General features: G+C 40.6%; 1 protein-coding gene across 2 annotated transcripts in view; it reads left to right on the forward strand.

Annotated features, from left to right (window-relative positions):
* The first annotated feature begins 4,688 nt into the window (after nucleotides 1-4,688).
* The window catches only part of LOC130907147 (membrane-associated guanylate kinase, WW and PDZ domain-containing protein 3), a 148,605-nt gene continuing 133,265 nt past the window's right edge, over nucleotides 4,689-20,028 (forward strand). The window contains exons 1-2 of one of the 2 annotated variants that reach the window (XM_057821983.1): nucleotides 4,782-4,840; nucleotides 12,257-12,330. Coding sequence is in view for 1 of the 2 variants with exons in the window: in XM_057821982.1 (XP_057677965.1) it covers nucleotides 4,758-4,840 (83 nt within the window). In the remaining variant the exon portion in view is untranslated. Of the gene's footprint in view, nucleotides 4,841-12,256; nucleotides 12,331-20,028 lie in introns of both variants that reach the window. The other variant, XM_057821982.1, reaches the window with a different exon arrangement.

Genomic DNA, 20,028 nt, shown 5'->3' on the forward strand with positions numbered 1-20,028 from the left:
GGGAGTTGTCGTTTTTGGGCTCGGTTTGCATAAAGTGAATTAGGGGCTGACAAGCACACCACTAAATCCCCCAAGCACATTCATTGACTCATTGGCTGCCATTGACGGTGCTAGACGTGCAATCAATTTTAACTGGGACGGTTGACAGCATATCCAGTCTCCAAAATTAAGGGAAATGACCCAAGACAAAAAGGAAGTGACCCAAATTCAATGAAAAATTACCTGTAAATGCCCCCAAAATAACAAGAAGTGACCCAAAATCAATAGGAACTAACTTGTAAATGCCCCAAAATTAATGGGAAGTGACCTGTCAGTAAATGCGGGTGCTTACAGGTCACTTCCTGTTGATTTCGGGTCAATTACTGTTGATTTTGAGGCATTTCTGTGTCACTTCCCTTAGACCTTGGGGTTTTTATAGGTCACTTCCTGTTAATTTTCCCATCGCAAATGAACGAGGCCATTGGAAATAAATAGCGATGTTTCGTAAAATTTTGGTGGAACCTTATTTTTCTGGAAAATACCTTGATTTACTGATTTTTTGTGTGTGTGTAAATTAACAGAATCAGATATGAAAGGTATGACGAGATACTTTTGGAAATTTGAAATTTTAACTGTTTTTACCATCGGAAACTCATGGAGCTTTTTTGTCGAAAAATCTGCCTTTTCGCTGCAAGTGGACAAACTCGATGCAGTAATTTTTGGAACATTTCAAACTTGGAAAAGTGGACAAGAAAAAAAAATACCAATATTATATATGCACACAATGGCAGATCAAATGTGAACAAGGCCCCGGTGCGATGAGCATAAATGGGACCCCCTGAGTGGAATGTCCAACGGAGTGCGGGCACCAGTGGACAATTACCGTATTCGCGAGCCCCTCCACACTTTCGCAGGCCCCTCAAGACGATTGCCCGATGTACTAGTGTGTGTGAGGTGCAAGTGGAAGTTTTTTATTTTTTGCGGGCCTCTCCAGACAATCGGCCAAGCGGCTTGCAGAGATATTTTAACACTTAAACACTATATTACAGCTCCGCGGATCATCTTACCTTTCTTTTTGACCTTCTCCTCGCCCAACCACTCCCACTTTACGCCCGCAAACCGGGCCCCTTTGACGGAGGTGCGGGAAGTGGGGTGCTGAGGGTACTTTAGCACCCTCCTGGTGTTGGGGGGAAAAGTGTTTTGGTAGATTCTATTTGTTTGTTGTTAAAAAAAAAATCAATAAATAAAACATATTGACACAATTGCGTATTTAACTTTGGGGATCAACATATGTATGTTGAAAAAGCGATTTTTTTCTATACAAAAACAAAATTTTCTAGAATTCAATTCGAGGTCGAAAATGAAGATGATTACGATAGTTTATAATAGTGCTAAGCGAGGAAAATTAGCTACAGATTTAGACCGTGGAGAACTTCAAATAGTTTGCATTGTATCCCTATTATTGTTTGTTGTTGCTGTTGAGCTGCCGGTGTGGAAAGCGCTGTTAGATATTCGTATGTGCAATTTATTTGTGTGTTGTGAAAAGCGGGTGTTAAAATGAGGCTTATTGGACCTTTCAGTTGTCCAATGTGTTTGTGTGTCATTGCGCCTTCTAGCTGCGGGATATGCATTATAATACACGGACGCTTTTATTTCCAATACCAAAACCCTAACACACACTGTACATAAAATAGAACGCTGTCCTTGTGGTAGCCTAGTAGTAGTACAGTAGTATGAAAAAGTATCTAAACCAGGGGTCGCGTTAACCGAATATTTTCCGTTGTTGACCGGTTTTTTAAAACGGTGACGGAAAAAACTGAAGTCCATCTGTCATTTTGACAGGTTGCAATTCACACCCCAGACCACGGGGTGGCGAGTGAGCATATTAATTAGCTATTGTCTCTCTTGATGCATGACATCTTTGGCCTTACTCGGAAAAATGTCAAGGCAACTGAGTGTATGCTTGGCACGGCCAGACTGTTCTCCCTGTATTTTTCAAACACTGAGAGAAAAGTCTGGGACACAGCCTGTCGAGTAGGTACAAAATCAATCGACAAATCAGATTTGTTTATTTGTGTGACGTGTTCTTCACGATCAACGTCACTCTTGCGCGCCGAAAGTCGTCTCTGCAACAACACGGATGGCGAACGGGAGAGCCGAGAATATGTTCCAATCCGCGGTAAATTCAGTTTTAAATGAGCTAAAACACATCGAGTCATTGACAACAGTTTGTCTCGCGCTAGCCATGCTGAATAAACTCCGTTCTCCTCGTATGTTTACTTCCGCGCACAAGTCCCCCGTCCTGCCCTCGTCGCTTTGCTAACGGCACGTCTGCCCGTCGCTGATTGGTGCACTCCGCTGTCTGTTTGCCTCTTGTTAAGCTTGTTCGACAGAATATTAATTAAAAATGAATGAAAACTAAATACTATTGAATATGTCATTATTATCATTTTAAAAATGTAAGTGACGGGTAAAAATAGATTTTGACCGGATTTTTATGACACTGTCAGTCAAAATGACAGACAACGAAAAAGTCTCGCGCAACCTCTGATCTAAACCTTTTGGAATTTCTCACATTTCTGCATAAAATCACCATCAAATATGATCTGATCTTTGTTGTCAAAATCACACAAATGAAAATACAGTCTTTGCTTGAACTAAAACCACCCAAACATTTATAGGTTTTCATATTTTAATGAGGATATCATGCAAACAATGACAGAAGGGGGAAAAATAAGTAAGTGAAACCTCTATCAATGGAGACTTAAATAGCAATTGAAACCAATTTTTACCAAATATTTTAAATCAGGTGTGTGCCCAATCACTGATGAATGGTTTAAAGCTGCCCTGCCCACAATGAAACACACACCTGGTAAGAATTGTCTTGATGAGAAGCATTGTCTGATGTGGATCATGATTCGGTCAGAAAAGCAGTCTGAGGACCTGCGATCAAGGATTGTTGATTTGTATAAAGCTGGGAAAGGATACAAAACCATCTCTAGTTTATCAATGTTCATCAATCGACAGTCAGAGAAGTTGTCTACAAATGGAGAGAGTTTGGCACTGTTGCTTCTCTCCCAAGGAGTGGCACTCCACCAAAGATGATGCCAAGAGTTCAGCGCAGGATACTCAGAGAAGTAAAAAAAGAACTCTAAAGTGTTTGCTAAAGACTTACATAAATCACTGACACAGTCCAATATCTATGTGCACTCATCAACCAATGGCCAAGAATGGTGTTCATGGGAGGACTCCACGTAGGAAGCCACTGCTGTCTAAAAAAACATTGTTGCTCGTGTAATGTTCGCAAAAAGGCAATTGGACACTCCACAGACGTTTTGGCAAAATGTTTTGTGGACTGACAGTTGAACTAAAAAAATAGGATGGATGCTGCAACAAGACAATGATCCAAAACACAGAAGTAAAATCAACTTCAGAATGGTTTTACAAAAACAAAATACACATTTTGGAGTGGCAAAGTCAAAGTCCAGACTTGAACCCCACTGAGATGCTGTGGCATAACCTAAAGACAGCGATTCATGCCAGACATCCCAGGAATCTGATTGAACTACAGCAGTTTTGTAGAGAAGAATGGGCCAAGATGAGTCCTGCAATGTGCCAGACTGATCTGCAGCTACAGGAAGAGTCTGGTTGAAGTTTTTGCTGCCAAAGGGGGGGGGGGGGGCACAAAATATTAAATGTGATGGTTCATTTATTTATTCCCCCTCGTCTGTCAATGTTTGCATACTATCCTCATTAATATATAAAAACCAATACATGTTTGGGTGGTTTTAGTTAAAGCAGACACTATTTTTTCATCTGTGTGATTTTGACAAAGATCAGATCACATTTGGTGGTTGTTTTATGCAGAAATGTGAGAAATTCCAAAAGGTTCAGATACTTTGTCATACCACTCTACGTAAACTATCCAGCATGCGTGTGTATTGCCATTGTGCATGCCTTGTATGGAGAAAACGCACGAGCATGACAAATATGGACCGAAATGGTTGTTTTTGGATGGGAAAAACAAAATAAGATCCTCAGCACAGTCTGATGTGAGTGACTTCCAGCGCCCCTGCCCTTAGAGGCCAGTCGCATTCTCACCCCCCTAGGTTCCGCCCCTGTGTGCACATGTAGTATTTTTGGAAATTTCCTTTTATTTTATTTTATTTCATGCATATTAAAAAAAATATATATATATATACATTAAAAATATATGTATACAATAAATCAATATAAATACTAATAAACTTATTAAAATATATTTTTAAGTATTTATTTTATTTACATTTTATAAAAATTAATACAAAATATACTTAATAATTATAACAATTAATAATAAACAGACACATTATTAATAATAAATAAATAAATAAATAATACATTCCAAATTTAGAAATATAATTTAATTTAAAGCAAAGCATCCCCAGCCAAATGCATGCAGGTGCAGCGCATGGAAATGGGATGAATTTGCATTATAAGCGGAGAAAGCGCGCGCGCGTGCACGAAAGTGTGCTTGATGACCGTGACATGACGTCGCTGGCTCGCAAGTCAAGAGAGCATGTCAGGCATTGATCCGTAGAGCGACACGCTTCTAAGCTGCTTGCCAGATTGTGTGCGCGTGCTTGAGCGTGTCAACGTGCCCCCCGCCCTCCCTCCCTCCCTCCATCTCTCTCTCTCCCTCTCGTCCGCGCGCATCCGTTCGACTTTTCTCTCCTCCAGCGGGACGCGGCGGCCGCGACACTCATCGGCACATCCGAAGCTTCCTTCCGCCGCGCAGGATGTACATAGACGCCTTCAAACGGATCCTCTTTGAGCGCCTCAACTGCTTGAAAAGAATGTGCGTGTGTCAGCGGCACGGCAGGTCAGTTCCGTAGAGGGCAGGGCAGGGAGGGAGCCTCGTGTCACGTCACGTCGCGGGACGTACGGACGGGCGTGAGGCGAGTCACGTGGGCGGCTCAACTTTGGACACAACTGCGTCATTTTGCCCCAAAAAAGTCTCGAGGTTGTTTTAGCGAGGGTAATTTAACCCTCAATTTCAAAACATTCGTATCTCAAATCATCCTTCTCCATTCACATGAATGGAAATCTCATTTAAGTTTCGAGTATAGTGTCGCACATATAGAGTGCATATCGGCAAGAGAAAAAAATGTTGTTGTTTTTTAACTCAGTAGCTGTCATTGACTGCATTAGACGTCCAACTTAATTGAAATGGAAGGATTGGCAGCAAATGAACACGCGTTTGCTCATTCGCTGCCAAACTCCAGCTTTAAATGGATTGGACGTCTTCTAGTAATAAACTAATTGTTGGGAGAGTGCATCTTGGCCAGAGGACCAGGATTTTAGTCATGCTTAACTCATTGTATGCCAGTGACGGCGCCAGACATCCAAACCATTTGAAGCAGGAGGGGTGGCAGCGAATGAAAAAAATGTTCGTTTTGGGTAACAAGGTCACTTTGTGTTGATTTTGGGGCATTTTCAGACGACTTGCTGTTTATTTTTGAAAATTTGTGTGTGACCGCCTGTTGATTTGTGGGCATTTTATGTTGCCATTGACACCACTAGACGTCCAATCCATTTGAAACAGGAGGGATGGCAGCGAATGAACAAGTTGCCAGCCTCCCGCTTCAAATGGATTGGACGTCTACTAGTGATAAATTCATTTCAGAAGCATGAAAAGACCTTTCATCGCCCCTACCAACATGGCCACCATGAGGCAATGTTATCATCAAAGTCAATGCATTAACATTAAAACGAAGTCATAACTAGCTTATTTGTGTGTGATAACCTCATTTCAATTGATGGCACAAGGACGAAAAGACCTTTCATTGGCCCTACCAACATAGCCTCAGTGCGGCCATGTTGGTAGGGGCGACATTACCATTAGAGTCAATGCATTGACATTTAAATTAAATCAAACCTATCTTATTTTTCAACCCATTTTCAATTGTTTTTATTTGATCAATGTCGAAGCATCTGCTATTTACTTGGCAGGTTGGCAGCGAATGAACAAAGTGGCCAGCCTCCCCCTTCAAATGGATTGGATGTCTACTTGTGATAAGTTCATTTCAGAAGCATGAAAAGACCTTTCATCCCCCCTACCAACATGGCCGCCATGACGTGACATTCTCATCAAAGTCAATGCTTTAACATTAAACTGAAGTCATAACTAGCTTAAAGTTATTTGTGTGTGATAACCTCTTTTAATTAATGGCAGAAGCACGTTAATACGTTTCATTGCCCCTACCAGCATGACCTCAGGGCGGCCATGTTGGTAGGGGCGACATTGCCATTACAGTCAATGATTTGACATTTAAATAAGTCAAATGTATCTATTTTTTAAACCCCTTTTTAGAAATATTATTTGAACAATGTCAAAGCATCTGGTATTTACACCGTGGCTAGATGTCCAATCCATTTGACGTGGAAGGATTGGCAGCGAATGAACACCTGAGGACATCTAGCTTCATATATATGATATCTAAATGGGCTCGCAGGGCACATCTGGCCTTTTCTGACACTCTCAGCTGCCACTGTCACCCACAAGATGATGACTGCAAAATTACTCTGACACTGCAAATCCGGCTAAAGAAGAAGAATGAAAACAAGTAATTTAATGGCACGTCTCAATCGTCTTCAGAGTTATTGTTCATGTCAAGGCAACCTGCGCCGACGTGTTTGTGTCACTGGGCTGATGGATGAACGTGCCTGGCCCTGACTTGATTGGCTGCTCTTTTGCTCTCTGCTGTCAAGGATCTTGTGATGAATTTGTCGCCGGCTTGTGATTGGTTGACAATTGTCCCGAGTCGGCAGACCGACGGGGAAGACGAACAAGATGCTATTTCTATGTGACGGCATCGATTTCAGTTCACTTTCCTGATGATTTGGGGTAATTTCTGGGTGACTTGCTGTTTATTTTGGGTCACCTCCTGTTTTGAGTCTGAAGAAGATAGTACCTTTTCTCTAACAGTTTGCATTATTCTAACACACTTAATATTAATTAATCAGGGAATAGTATCGTTTCTCGTATTTACTGTTTGACTGTTTGTATTACTCTAACACACCCAATATAAAATGAATAGCACTTATACCACCATAGTTTAAGGAAAACAAGCAGAATATATGGCATAAAAGATACTCGACACCCTTCATATCACGGAAATTCATCGTGTGCGTCAGCAAGACTGACGCACCAACTCTTGCAATCAGTTCTCACGGATAGTCCAGAACAAATGGCAGGACGCTGTGTCCCAACACAAGGAACATTGGAGAACGCCTGATATCCAATGGATAACACGACTGATAAGACTCCAAGAGCCCGTTTGACGCTGAGGTGGCAAAATCCACAACCCTCATTGCCCTGACAACAGTAACTAACCAAATCCTCCTGTCCAATCCACAAACAGCCAATAAATCCCAAACACACCCTTCTTCCTGCCCACGGCCCACCCCTCGAGAGCCTTCAAAAGACTGAATGTTTCACTAAGCGTTGTCATTTTTTCTCTGGAACCTTTCGTTGACTTCTGATATGGTGACGTTGGAACGAGTTTGCCTCCTCACCTGAGTCTGTGTCTGTTTCGCCTTTCTGTTTGATCGATGTCGACCCGAATAAATTGTCAACTTGTTCTCGGTGAGCCTTCTTTAAACCTTTCAAAATTGAGTCAGTAAAAAGGGTTAAGACTAAGGTGAACGCGCCCTTCTGGCTGGATTGTCGGGGTCTTGCCGGCCTGGGTTGGAGCTGCGCCAGCACGGATTTGGCGTTTCGGCTGGCGCGATTCCGGCGGTCTGGCTAGAAGGTCAGATTCCTTCAAGTCATTTCTGGGTAACTTGCTGTATACAGTACTGTATTTTGGTCAATTCCTGTTGATTTTGGGGGCACTTCCTGTTCATTATGGGTTACTTCCTGTTCATTTAGGCTCGATTTCAAGTCACTTTCTGTAGATTTTATGGTCAATTCCCGATGATTTTGGGTCATTTCTGGGTAACTTGCTGTTGATTTTGAAGCATTCCTAGGTGAGTTCCTGTTCATTTTGGGTGACTTGCTGTTGATGCAGGTTCAAATCCAGGTCACTTCGTATTAATTTTGGGTCATTTCTCGGTGATTTGCTGTTATTTTTGGTCACTTCCTGTTGGTTTCGAAGCATTCCTGTGTCACTTCCTGTGTATTTTGGGCCATTTCCTGTTGATTTAGCAAATCCATGTAATTTTTTGTTTATTTTGGGTCCATTTCTGGGTGATTTGCTGTTTGTTTTAGTTAATCTCCTGTTGATTTTAGGGCATTTCAGGATCACTTCCTGTTCATTTTGGGTCACTTCCTGTTCATTTAGGTTCAATTGTAGGTCACTGCTTTGTTATTTTGTGTCATTTCTGGGTGTTTTGCTGTTTATTTTATTTGATGTCCTGTTGATTTGAGGGCATTCCTGGGTCATTTCCTCTTGATTTTGGGTCATTTCTGGGTGACTTGCTGTTATTTTTGGTCACGTCCTGTTGATTTCAAAGCATTCCTGTGTCACTTCCTGTTTGTTTTGAGTCATTTCTTGTTGATTTCGGGTCCATTTCCGGGTGATTTGCTGTTTATTTTGGTCACTTCCTGTTGATTTTTATGCATTCCTGGATCACTTCCTGTTAATTTTTGGTAATTTCCTGCTAGGTTAAATTCCAGGTCTTTTCTTTTTTATATTGGGTGCATTTATGGGTGATTTGCTGTTTATTTTTGTCACTTCCTGTTGATTTTGGGGCATTCTTGGATCACTTCCTGTTCAATTAGGATCACTTCCTGTTTATTTTGGGTCATTTCTGAGTGACTTGCTGTTATTTTTGCTCACTTCCTGTTGAGTTTGGAGCATTCCTGGATCACTTCCTGTTGATTTTGGGTCACTTCCTGTTGATTTAGGTTCAATTTTAGGTCACTGCTTGTTGATTTTGGGTCATTTCTTGGTGCCATGCTGTTTATTTTGGATAATCTGTTAATTTCAAGGCATTTCTGGATCATTTCCTGTTGAGTTTGTGGCATTTTCGAGTCACTCCCTGTACATTTTTGGTCAGTTTCTGTTGATTTTAGGGCAATTCTGGTGTACTTCCTATACATATTGGATAATGTACAATGATTGTTGCTCATTTCCTCGTAATTGGTCACTTTCTGTCGATTTTGGGTCATTTCTGGGTAATTTCCTATTGATTTTGGGGCATATCCTGGTCTTCATTCATTCATTTTGCATGGTTTCCTGTTGACTTTAGGGCATTTCAAAATAATTTACTGTTCACTGGTCACTACCTGTCAATTTTGTGCACTTCCAGGTCATTTCCTGTTGACTTTAGGGCATTTATGCATCACTTCCTGTAGGTTTTGGGTCACTCTCATTTGATTTCAGAGCATTTCCGGGTCATTCCGTCAAAGAGCTTGTGTCATTGGCCGACAATTGTCCCAAATTTGCAACCGTACGGGAAAGGCGAGCAGGATGAGGCGCGTCTTAGCTATTTTATTAGGAAGGCATCAGGGAGTTGCTGATTGTCTAATTAGCTATCAAGCTAGCTAGGTGGGTAGCTCCCCCCCTCATTCATGCATATTCATGACGCTAGCAGTTTACCCTTGACAGGGCACATTCTCCCATCTGTGGTCCAAACCTTTGCTCCCGGCGATGCATTTAGATTCCGCACTTGTCTTCTTTGCTATTCTTAGTCCAAAACATCCACAACAATCCGGCGCTCACCTTTTTCCGTCACGTGCGCTCTTACAATTTGCACAGGGGCCTGGCTGAAATGTTAAGAAGGCCATGAATCCGTGTATCCTTGAGTCAGATGCGAGTTGGACAAGTGGGATCGATACGAGGTGGTGAGACAGGAAGGGAGGGACAGACGGGAGGCACGGGAGGGAGGGGTCACCTTCAGCCGGAGCTATACTGAATCAGCACCATCGCGATCGCCTGCTTAGGTGTGACCTTCCTCGTCGATCGCTAATTTGGTTAGCGTATGAGCCGCCTCGCTACAAGGTTAGCGAGCACCTTGCGACGCGGTGACGCCAACGTTTGTTTATGAAGGTAGACGTCCCATCCATTTGAAGTGGGAGGGTGGCAGCGAATGAACATTCGTTCATAGGCCCCTCGCAGTCCAAATGGATTGCATGTCTAGCAATGTCAATGGCACTGGAAGATGAGCATTTACAGTTGAAACGAATTGGATGGTTATCGCTATCAATGGCAGGTAATGAGTTAATTGTGGGTATTCGCAGGTAAAGTCCTGTACATTTTGGTGCATTCTGAAGTTACTTCCTGTACGTTTTGGCTGTTTTCCTGTTGATTTTCGGGCATTTCCTGTTTTTTCTGTCACTTCCTGTTGATTTGGGGGCAGTTATGGGTCACTTTCCATTGGTATTGGGGCAATTACTGGTGATTGTGGAGCATTGCCAGGTAACTTATTGCATAGACTTCATAATGTATTGACGGGACACGGGACGCAGGGTTGATTCATAGGGGGCCTATCTCCCTCAAAGCTGACCGAGTGGTAACACAGACAAAGAGCTTTTTCTGTTAAAGTCTGGTTTTGTAGGAAAAGCAAAAAAGTGCAGCTAGCATTTGTTTTACGTAAATATTGCAAACTATGATGCTAGTCAGTAAGCAAATTAGTGGCCGCCATATCACAGACAAAAGGCTTTTTACGTTGAAAGATCTTGTGAATAAATGCTTACATCCCTGTATTCTTTATAGATATGGGTGTAAAACAGTCTGGTTTTGTGGTTAAAAGCAACAAAAAAAACGTGCAGTTAGCATTTGTTTTACGTACAGTGCTGCTCAAAAGTTTGTGAACCCCACAGCGATGGTCAGATTTTTTGTAAAAAAAACTAAAATAACCTTATTAAATGTTAAGTTATACCCAAATCCACAATACTGACATTCCAAATAATGGACTGAAACAAAAGAAATAGTTATATTGTCATTCTTTATTTAACAAAAGTGGTTGATTTAAGAAAAACTCAGATATCATGTGTGCAAAAGTATGTGAACCCCTTCAGTTAATAGGATATTGCGCCTCCTTTTGCAGAGATTACCTCAACCAAACGGTTTCTGTAGTGACTAATCAGCCTCTCACATCTACTTTGGGGGATTTTTGCCCATTCTTCCTTGCAGAACGCAGTCAGTTGAGAGAGGTTTGATGGGCGTCTGGCATGAACTGCTCGCTTCAGGTCTCGCCACAGCATTTCAATGGGATTTAGGTCAGGACTTTGACTGGGCCAGTCCAGAACACGGATCTTCTTCTTTTTCAGCCATTCCTTGGTTGTATTGCTGGAATGCTTTGGATCATTATCATGTTGCATGATCCACCTTCTGCCAAGCTTTAACTTCAAAACAGATGGCGTCAGGTTATGTTCTAGGATTTGACAATATTCCTCAGAATTCATGATTCCCTGGACTATGTGGAGTTGTCCAGGTCCTGAGGATGAAAAGCAAGCCCAGATCTTGACATTCCCACCTCCATGCTTCACTGTTGGGAGAAGGTTCTTTTGGTGGTATGCAGTGTTGACTTTTCGCCAGACATGGCGGTTTTGGTTGTGACCAAACAGTTCAATTTTGCACCTACATCAGTTGATGAAAACTCTTTTTAATTTAGTCTCGACAACACAACTGTTAAAAAAACAAAAAAAAACTACTGAATTGATTGATTAGGAAATCAGGTTGAAATAATAGAAAATTCCAAAATGTTGAGGGGGTTCACAAACTTTTGAGCAGCACTGTATGTATTGCGAGCTATGATGCTAGTCAGTAAGCAAATTAGCGGCCGCCATATGTAAACAAGGATCTTTTTCTGTTAAAAATTCTTGTGAATAAATGCATAAATCCCTGAATTCTTTATTGATATGGGTGTAAAACAGTCTCGATTCTTGGTTAAAAGTAAAAAAAAAAAGTGCAGTTAGCATTTATTTCACGCAAATATTGTGAACTATGATGCTAGTCAGTAAGCAAATTAGTGGCCCCCTTAGTACAACACAGGGCTTTTTGCGCTGAAAATTCTTGTGAATAAATGCTTAAATCCCTGAATTCTTTACAGATATGGATATAACACGGTCTCGATTCTTGGTTAAAAGCAAAAAAACTGGCAGTTAGCAGTTATTTTACGTGTATAATGCCAATACTGTAGCCGCTAATTTCTCCCATTTATTTATTTTTTATTTTTTCACAATGTTTCAAAATGCATGCATGTTACGAAAAATATAATTACCTTGAATCCTCGAACAAATCACTCCTGAGATAATCCTTCCTGTTTGTACACTTTCTGTTGATTTTAGGTCACTCCCTGATTATTTGGGGGGAATTCCTAGTTCTCTTCCTCTACATTTTGGGTCACTTCTGTCACACCGTGGTGAGGTTTGGTGTGTCATGGTTATTTCCTGCTTTATTTTGTAGGTCTTTCCCTCCTTGTTTCAGAGCCCTTGCCCTTCCTCGTGTCCTTCATATTCACCAATTGGTTCCAACTGTTCCCCATTACCGTCTGTGTATATATAGTCAGTGTTCCCTTTGTGTTGTGCCAGAATGTTACTGTCTGCATATGTGTCACCCAAGCCAGGCTTTTTGTCCACAGCCTAAGAAAATAATCTGACCCCATACAGTTGTGGTCAAAAGTTTACATACACTTGTGAAGAACATAATGACATGGCTCTCTTGAGTTTCCAGTTATTTCTACAACTCAGATATTTCTCCGATAGAGTGATTGGAACAGATACTTCTTTGTAACAAAAACATTCATGAAGTTTGGTTCTTTTATGACTTTATTATGGGTTAACAGAAAAAGTGATCAAATCTGCTGGGTCAAAAATATACATACATGGATCTAAAAAACCAATCATTGACTTGAACAAGTCAGGAAAGTCACTTGGAGCCATTTCAAAGCAGCTGCAGGTCCCAAGAGCAACAGTGCAAACAATTGTTTGTAAGTATAAAGTGCATGGCACTGTTTTGTCACTGCCACGATCAGGAAGAAAACGCAAGCTATCACCTGCTGCTGAGAGAAAATTGGTCAGGAGGGTGAAGATTCAACCGAGAATCACCAAAAAGCAGATCTGCCAAGAATTAGAAGCTGCTGGAACACAGGTGTCAGTGTTCACGGTCAAGCGTGTTTTGCATCTCCATGGACTGAGTGGCTGCCGTGCAAGAAGGAAGCCCTTGCTCCAAAAGCGGCACCTTAAGGCTCGACTGAAGTTTGCTGCTGATCACATGGACAAAGATAAGACCTTCTGGAGGAAAGTTCTGTGGTCAGACGAAACAAAAATCGAGCTGTTTGGCCACAATGCCCAGCAATATGTTTGGAGGAGAAAAGGTGAGGCCTTTAACCCCAAGTACACCATGCCTACCGTCAAGCACGGTGGTGGTAGTATTATGCTGTGGGGCTGTTTTGCTGCCAATGGGACTGGTGATTTACAGAGAGTAAATGGGATAATGAAGAAGGAGGATTACCTTCAAATTCTTCAAGATAACCTAACGTCATCAGCCCGAAGATTGGGTCTTGGGCGCAGTTGGGTGTTCCAACAGGACAATGACCCCAAACACACATCAAAAGTGGTAATGGAATGGCTAAATCAGGCTAGAATTAAGGGTTTCGAATGGCCTTCCCAAAGTCCTGACTTAAACCCCATTGAGAACTTGTGGACAACGCTGAAGAAACAAGTCCATGTCAGAAAGCCATCAAATTTAACTGAACTGCACCAATTCTGTCAAGAGGAGTGGTCAAAGATTCAACCAGAAGCTTGCCACAAGCTTGTGGATGGCTACCAAAAGCGCCTAATTGAAGTGAAAATGGCCAAGGGACATGTTACCAAATATTAGCGCTGCTGTATGTATATTTTTGACCCAGCAGATTTGATCACTTTTTTCTGTTCACCCTTAATAAAGTCATAAAAGAACCAAACTTCATGAATGTTTTTTGTGACAAAGAAGTATCTGTTCCAATCACTCTATCAGAGAAAAATCAGAGTTGTAGAAATAATTGGAAACTCAAGAGAGCCATGACATTATGTTCTTCACAAGTGTATGTAAACTTTTGACCACAACTGTATGTACTGTAAGCCTTTTTGTGTTGTTTGCTACTTTTTGTTTTTGATAACGTTTTTGCCTTCCTGCCTACCTGTCTACTGTAATTTTAGGACTGCAAGGCGCACCTGACTATAAGCTGCCACCCATCAAATGTGACACGAAAACAGCATTTGTTCATAGATAAGACACACTGGAATATAAGCCGCAGCTGTCCTCACTGTATTATTGGATATTTACATCAAAAGATCTTAACCTGTAACACTTTATTTAACAGCGGCATCACTGGACCGTCATAAGATCAAATGAACCACCATGAAGCTTTGAACCAATTGGCTGAAAAGCTTTATTGCTTCAAGAAGCTTCATTTGGGCCATCACTGCTCCCTTGGGGGAGACAGTGAACCTCTTCTGCCACCAGCTGTCAATACTGTTATCGTCCAACATGCCTCCTAGCACGCATTGCAGCATTATAGATGTAAATAACAATCAAAATTCATGTTCTGTGCTAATTATTTCTTCAGTTATTGTTCCAGTTGTTTCATTAATTGCTACTTATAGTATTTGGTAACATTTTATTTGACAGTGGTACCATAAGACTGTCATTAGACAATCATAACTATGACATGACACTGTCATGAGCATTAATGAATGCTTATAACTGATGCCATTTTGTGTCATCCGGCAAATGATCTTACTTTTGAATGTATGTAAAAGATCCAACCTCGACATAAATGGAGTTAATGACATAATTTGCTGGATGACACTTAATGACATCTGTCAGAAGCATTCAGTAATGCCCATGAAAGTGGCAGGTCATACATATGACAGTCTTATGTTATGCAATTAACGAAATAACTGGAACAGTAACTGAAGACATAATTAGCACAGAACATGATTTTTCTTTGTTATTTACATCTGTAGCGCTGCATTGCATGCTAGGAGGCATGTGTTGCCTATTAACAAATAAATCAACAAATAAGCCACACTGGACTATATACCCTACCCACCGACGTCACAAAACCACGTGCTCGCTGTGTGGTTCCGCCCACTTGTCCGTCATTTTGTCTCTGTATTAGCATTGTTTTCAATTGATCAAGGAATTTAAAATGCATTTCATGGAAGACCCGGTGCTTTCTGATGCCGTAAACTCACTGGATGTGTTGCATAAAAGGCGTTATGTGGAAAAGCTTCATTCTATACAGTCGCCAGATCCATATTTGATGCCCAAATCGATGTTTTTCGACCCACTGTCTTCGCCCTGTCTGCCTGACATCTGCTACGCTGATATTTACAATGATCTTGTCCACACAAAATCAGCCTATTCTCACGAAAATTTGAAAAACTTCAAGAGCTTGGAGGCTTATAAATACTTCGTTGCTGGTTGGGTGAAACAGGTCCTCGTCCACGAAAATTCGGCAGGAATCTATCTTGTGCTTGGAAAGGTGAGTTACGAAATTTTCAATTCAAAATCTTTTGTTATTGCTAACATCCACTGTCAAGTCTAATGTATTTCATGTCGTTTGTCAATGGAGTTAAGGCTTTTAATGTTTATATGGTTTAGCGATAGCACTCTCACTACATACATACGTGTATGTTGTCGGCGATTAGCATAGCAATGATCTTAATTGTGGTTATTTGTCAGCCCCGTAGACGAGGCCAGTTTCTTTCACTTGGTACCAGCTAAATATTATTCAAAAAATAACGATGGTGGAAGAAAGGGAAGTCACAAACATCTTGAATTTGAAACTATCTCGTACTACGTCGTATGTTGTCGGCGATTAGCCTCGCAATGATCTTAATTGTGGTTATTTGTCAGCCCCGTAGACGAGGCCAGTTTCTTTCACTTGGTACCAGCTAAATATTATTCAAAAAATAACGATGGTGGAAGAAAGGGAAGTCACAAACATCTTGAATTTGAAACTATGTCGTACTACGTCGTATGTTGTCGGCGATTAGCCTCGCAGTGATCTTAATTGTGGTTATTTGTCAGCCCAAAACCCTCTAAGTATATCTTAAATGCATCTTACTGGATATAAAATGACTACTACATAGTCTGTGGTGATTTTTTGGTGCCCAGTTTTCACGTCGAATTGCAGCCGTCCATTTCGCTCTCCTCTTTGGATCCCTCGGAATACGGTAAAACTTCAAGTCTCTCCTTCCATCTTCTCTGTTAGTGCAACCAACAGCCACACACGCCTTCACCATTTTGATTATTAATGTTAAGGAGCAGAAAAACACGCCGTAAATAGGAGGAATGTACGTAGCCGTAACAGGTTAACACTATGTTTTGACGGACAAGTGGGCGGTACCATTCAGGAGAGCGGAGTTGTGACGTCACGTGGGTAGGGTCTATAAGCCGCAGGATTCAAAATGAAGTAAAAAATAGCGGCTTATAGTCTGAAAATAACGGTAGTTTGTTTTTACGTTGAGAAATTATATTGTAATTTTTTTCTATAAATTATATTTTTTGTGAATCAAGTAGTGCTGCAACGATTAATCAATTAACTCAAGTAATTTGATTAGAAAAAAATATTTGATTTAAATTTTTCTGCTTTGAGTATTCGTTTGAATAAAGTGGCGTTGTAATGGTTTGCTTTGAAAGTATTTGCATTTAGTTTTATTGCTTTGGGTGGATACACTGCCATCTAGTGGCAACAGTGAATATGAAATTACTCATTTTACATGGCTGACTATACCTGCTCCCTATTAAGACCAACATAAGCTCATAGACTTCATAATGATATTGACAGGACACGGGGCGCGGGCCGATTAATAGGGGGCCTGCATTGTTGGCGTGGCCTTCAAAGCTGACCGAGTGGAATCACGGAAAAAAGAGCTTTTTTTGTTGAAATGTGAATAAATGCTTAAATCCCTGAATTCTTTATAGATATGGATGTAAAACAGTCTCAATTATTGGTTAAAAGCAAAAAAAAAAAACCTGCAGCTAGCATTTATTTTACGTAAATATGTTGAAGAATGATGCTAGTCCGTAGCGGTTAATTTCTCCCTTTAATTTTTTTCACAACGTTTCAAAATGCATGCATGGTACCAAAAATATAATAATTACCTTGAATCCTTGAACAAATCACTCCTGAGACAATCCTTCCTGTTTGTATGCGGTACAGCTTTCGTACTTTTTCAACCTAAATCCGGCGTTGGATCGCTGAATGTGTTTACTAACTGCGACCGACGGACTGCGAATAACAGAAGCGGACTGTAGGACGGCCCCTTACTTGAAGGCGTTGCGCAGTGGCTGACGGTTGTGACCTGTCAATACAATTATGAACAGTGTTGGGAATTACGCCGTTATAAATAACCCAGTTACATAACGGCGTTATTTTTTCAGTAACGGGGTAATCATTTTTTACGCCGTTACAACGCCGTTACCGTTACTGACGGTCAAAAGCGGTGCTTTACTTACTCTGAAGAAATTGAAGAAACTACCAGCCGTAGCGAGTCTACTCTGCTCTGTTAATTTGTCATCCAAGACTTTGGGTGCGTTCAGGTTCGAGAATAGTGCACGTGTTTTGTTTTGTGCTTTTTCTTAGCAAAGATATACCACACAGGAAGTGCTGGCTCTCTGTTTCTTTAGTAGCACATATAACTTCAACATTAACACAAACGTATGGCTCTTGGCAGGCCGTGTCTCTAACTCACTCCTGCATCATGTAAGCAAAACAATATTGGCGCCGTGTGCAGTTTAGGGTGCCTCGGATAATTCTGTATCAGAATATTACAGCACGTACTTCTTATGACTCCAGGCTGTTTGTCCCTGCTCATTCAATTAAACAATGCTTTCCAAAGCTTGCTAACGTTTCTGTTTTTGCTACACCTGAATGCTAGCCTTGTTCCCATCCCCCACTGTCAGCCAGCAAGAATGCTGCTTCCATCTTGAGGACGGCAGACGCTTTGAGGCTGACGGGAGGAGTAGGGGGACGAGGCTACCTGAATGCACGACCTGGATAGATGCGATGGAAGTGATTGTGAATGGCTGAGGGTTAGAGTCATGTGTCATGGTAAGCCAATCAGAGCCGGTGTTTTCACACAGAAACCGAAACAGCACGTGCGGCAAACACACACAAGCAAAACAAATGCAGAGGGATATGATGGCAGAGCATTCAGAGGAAAATTTGTCCTTTACCAGGTGGAGATATAAACACTATTTCAAGTCAAAGTACTTGAAGTACAGTAGGCTATGTCTACTTGACCAGTTGTCTCGGGTTGTGAGAGTTAGATTTAATTGATTAAACTCACTTTATATTGTTTACTGATGATTGTTATTTTATTATATTGTTTACTGTTTATTTTTGTTGCACTTCAGTGTAGGATAAATCTGTTGCTGGTGAGGTGCAATAAATATTACAAGGTTCTATAACACAACTACCTGTCTGTTCTTCTCTATTCAACTGACTCGAATACTGCTCAGAAAATTTCAAATTCTTTGACATACAACAGCTTCTTTTTAAAGTAACGGAAATAATTACTTTCCCTGGTAACTAGTTACTTTTACTATAGAGTAATTCAGTTACTAACTCAGTTACTTTTTGGAAGAAGTAGTGAGTAAATATAACTAATTACTTTTTTAAAGTAATGTGCCCAACACTGATTATGAAGTGTATGATAAGCTAAATTTTTGTGTGAGCTTATGTTTTTTAATGCAATCGTAATTTAGTTTATTGGTATATTTAGCCGTTTTTTGGTGGAACTATGTGTTTGAACCATTTAAGAGCATTGTAAAAAAAAAAAAAAAAGAACAAAAAAAAAGAGAAAAAAAAGAAAACTTTTCATTTTATTGCATTTAAGCTAGCTGACTTTTGCTATGTAAGTTAGCCAGTTGTTCTTTTGTTGTTCTTAGATCCTCATTTATTTATTTGTTTATTTATTTATTTATTTATTTTCATAACAATTGAGTGTCAGCTCAGGTATTTTCATTTTTTGTGTTCCTTATCCGAGAACTCAATTATTCGAACTAACTAATTAATTGACTGCTACAATAATCAATACCTGCAGCCTTAGAACCAAGAAAACTCTGCGTTTGAGTCTTGCCTTGAGTCCAGTCATGACAACTTCCTATGGATTTCGGAACACATGTAATTTCTCTTAATTTTGGGTCACTTCCTGGTGATTATAGGACTTTCTGGGTCATTTCCTGTTGATTTGAGGGCATTTCTAGGTCACTGATTTAGAGCATTACTGGATTACTTCTATACATTTCGGCACATTCCCTATTGATTTTAGGGCATTTCTTTTTCCGTGGATACTTCCTGTAGATTTGGGGGTATTTCCACGTCACTTCCTGTCGATTTGGGGGCATTTCCACGTCACTTCCTGTCGATTTTGGGTCACTTCTACGTTATTTCATGGGCACTCTTAGTTCACTTCCTCTACATTTTGGGTCACTTTGTATAGATTCAGGAACACTTACGTGTTACTTTCTATTAGTTTTGGTCACTTCCGGTTGATTTTGGGGCATTTCCAGGTCACTTCCTGTTGCTTTTGTGTCACCTCATGATGATTTGAGCCATTAATGTTGCACTTCTATACAGTTTGGTTCATTTTCTTCTTCATAATTTAGTTTATAGGTATATCTAGCTGAAAAAAACAAAACAAAACGAAAAATGTTGGCATTTTATAGCATATAAGCTAGCGGACAGTTGTTCTTAGATCCGCATTAAAAAAATATATACATATACATATATATATATATATGTATACCATTTGAGGGTCATCTCAGGTATTTTTGTTTTTTATTTTCCTTAGATGGAATAATCGAGTAATAAGATACTCAGTTCATCGATTAATCGACTACTAAAATAATCGATGGCTGCAGCCCTAGAACCAAGAAAACTCCTGCCTTGAGTCCAGTCGTGATAATTTCCTACTGATTTCGGAACACGTGACTTCCCATTGGTTTTGGGTCAGTTCTGTTAATTGTGGGGCATTTCCAAGTAATTTCCTATTGATGTTTGGTCACTTCGTGTTCATTTTGGGCCAAATCGAGGAAAAATTTTGTTTTATTTAGATGGGGATGG

This window comes from Corythoichthys intestinalis, chromosome 2, assembly GCF_030265065.1.
Source record: "Corythoichthys intestinalis isolate RoL2023-P3 chromosome 2, ASM3026506v1, whole genome shotgun sequence".
Lineage (NCBI taxonomy): Eukaryota > Metazoa > Chordata > Actinopteri > Syngnathiformes > Syngnathidae > Corythoichthys > Corythoichthys intestinalis.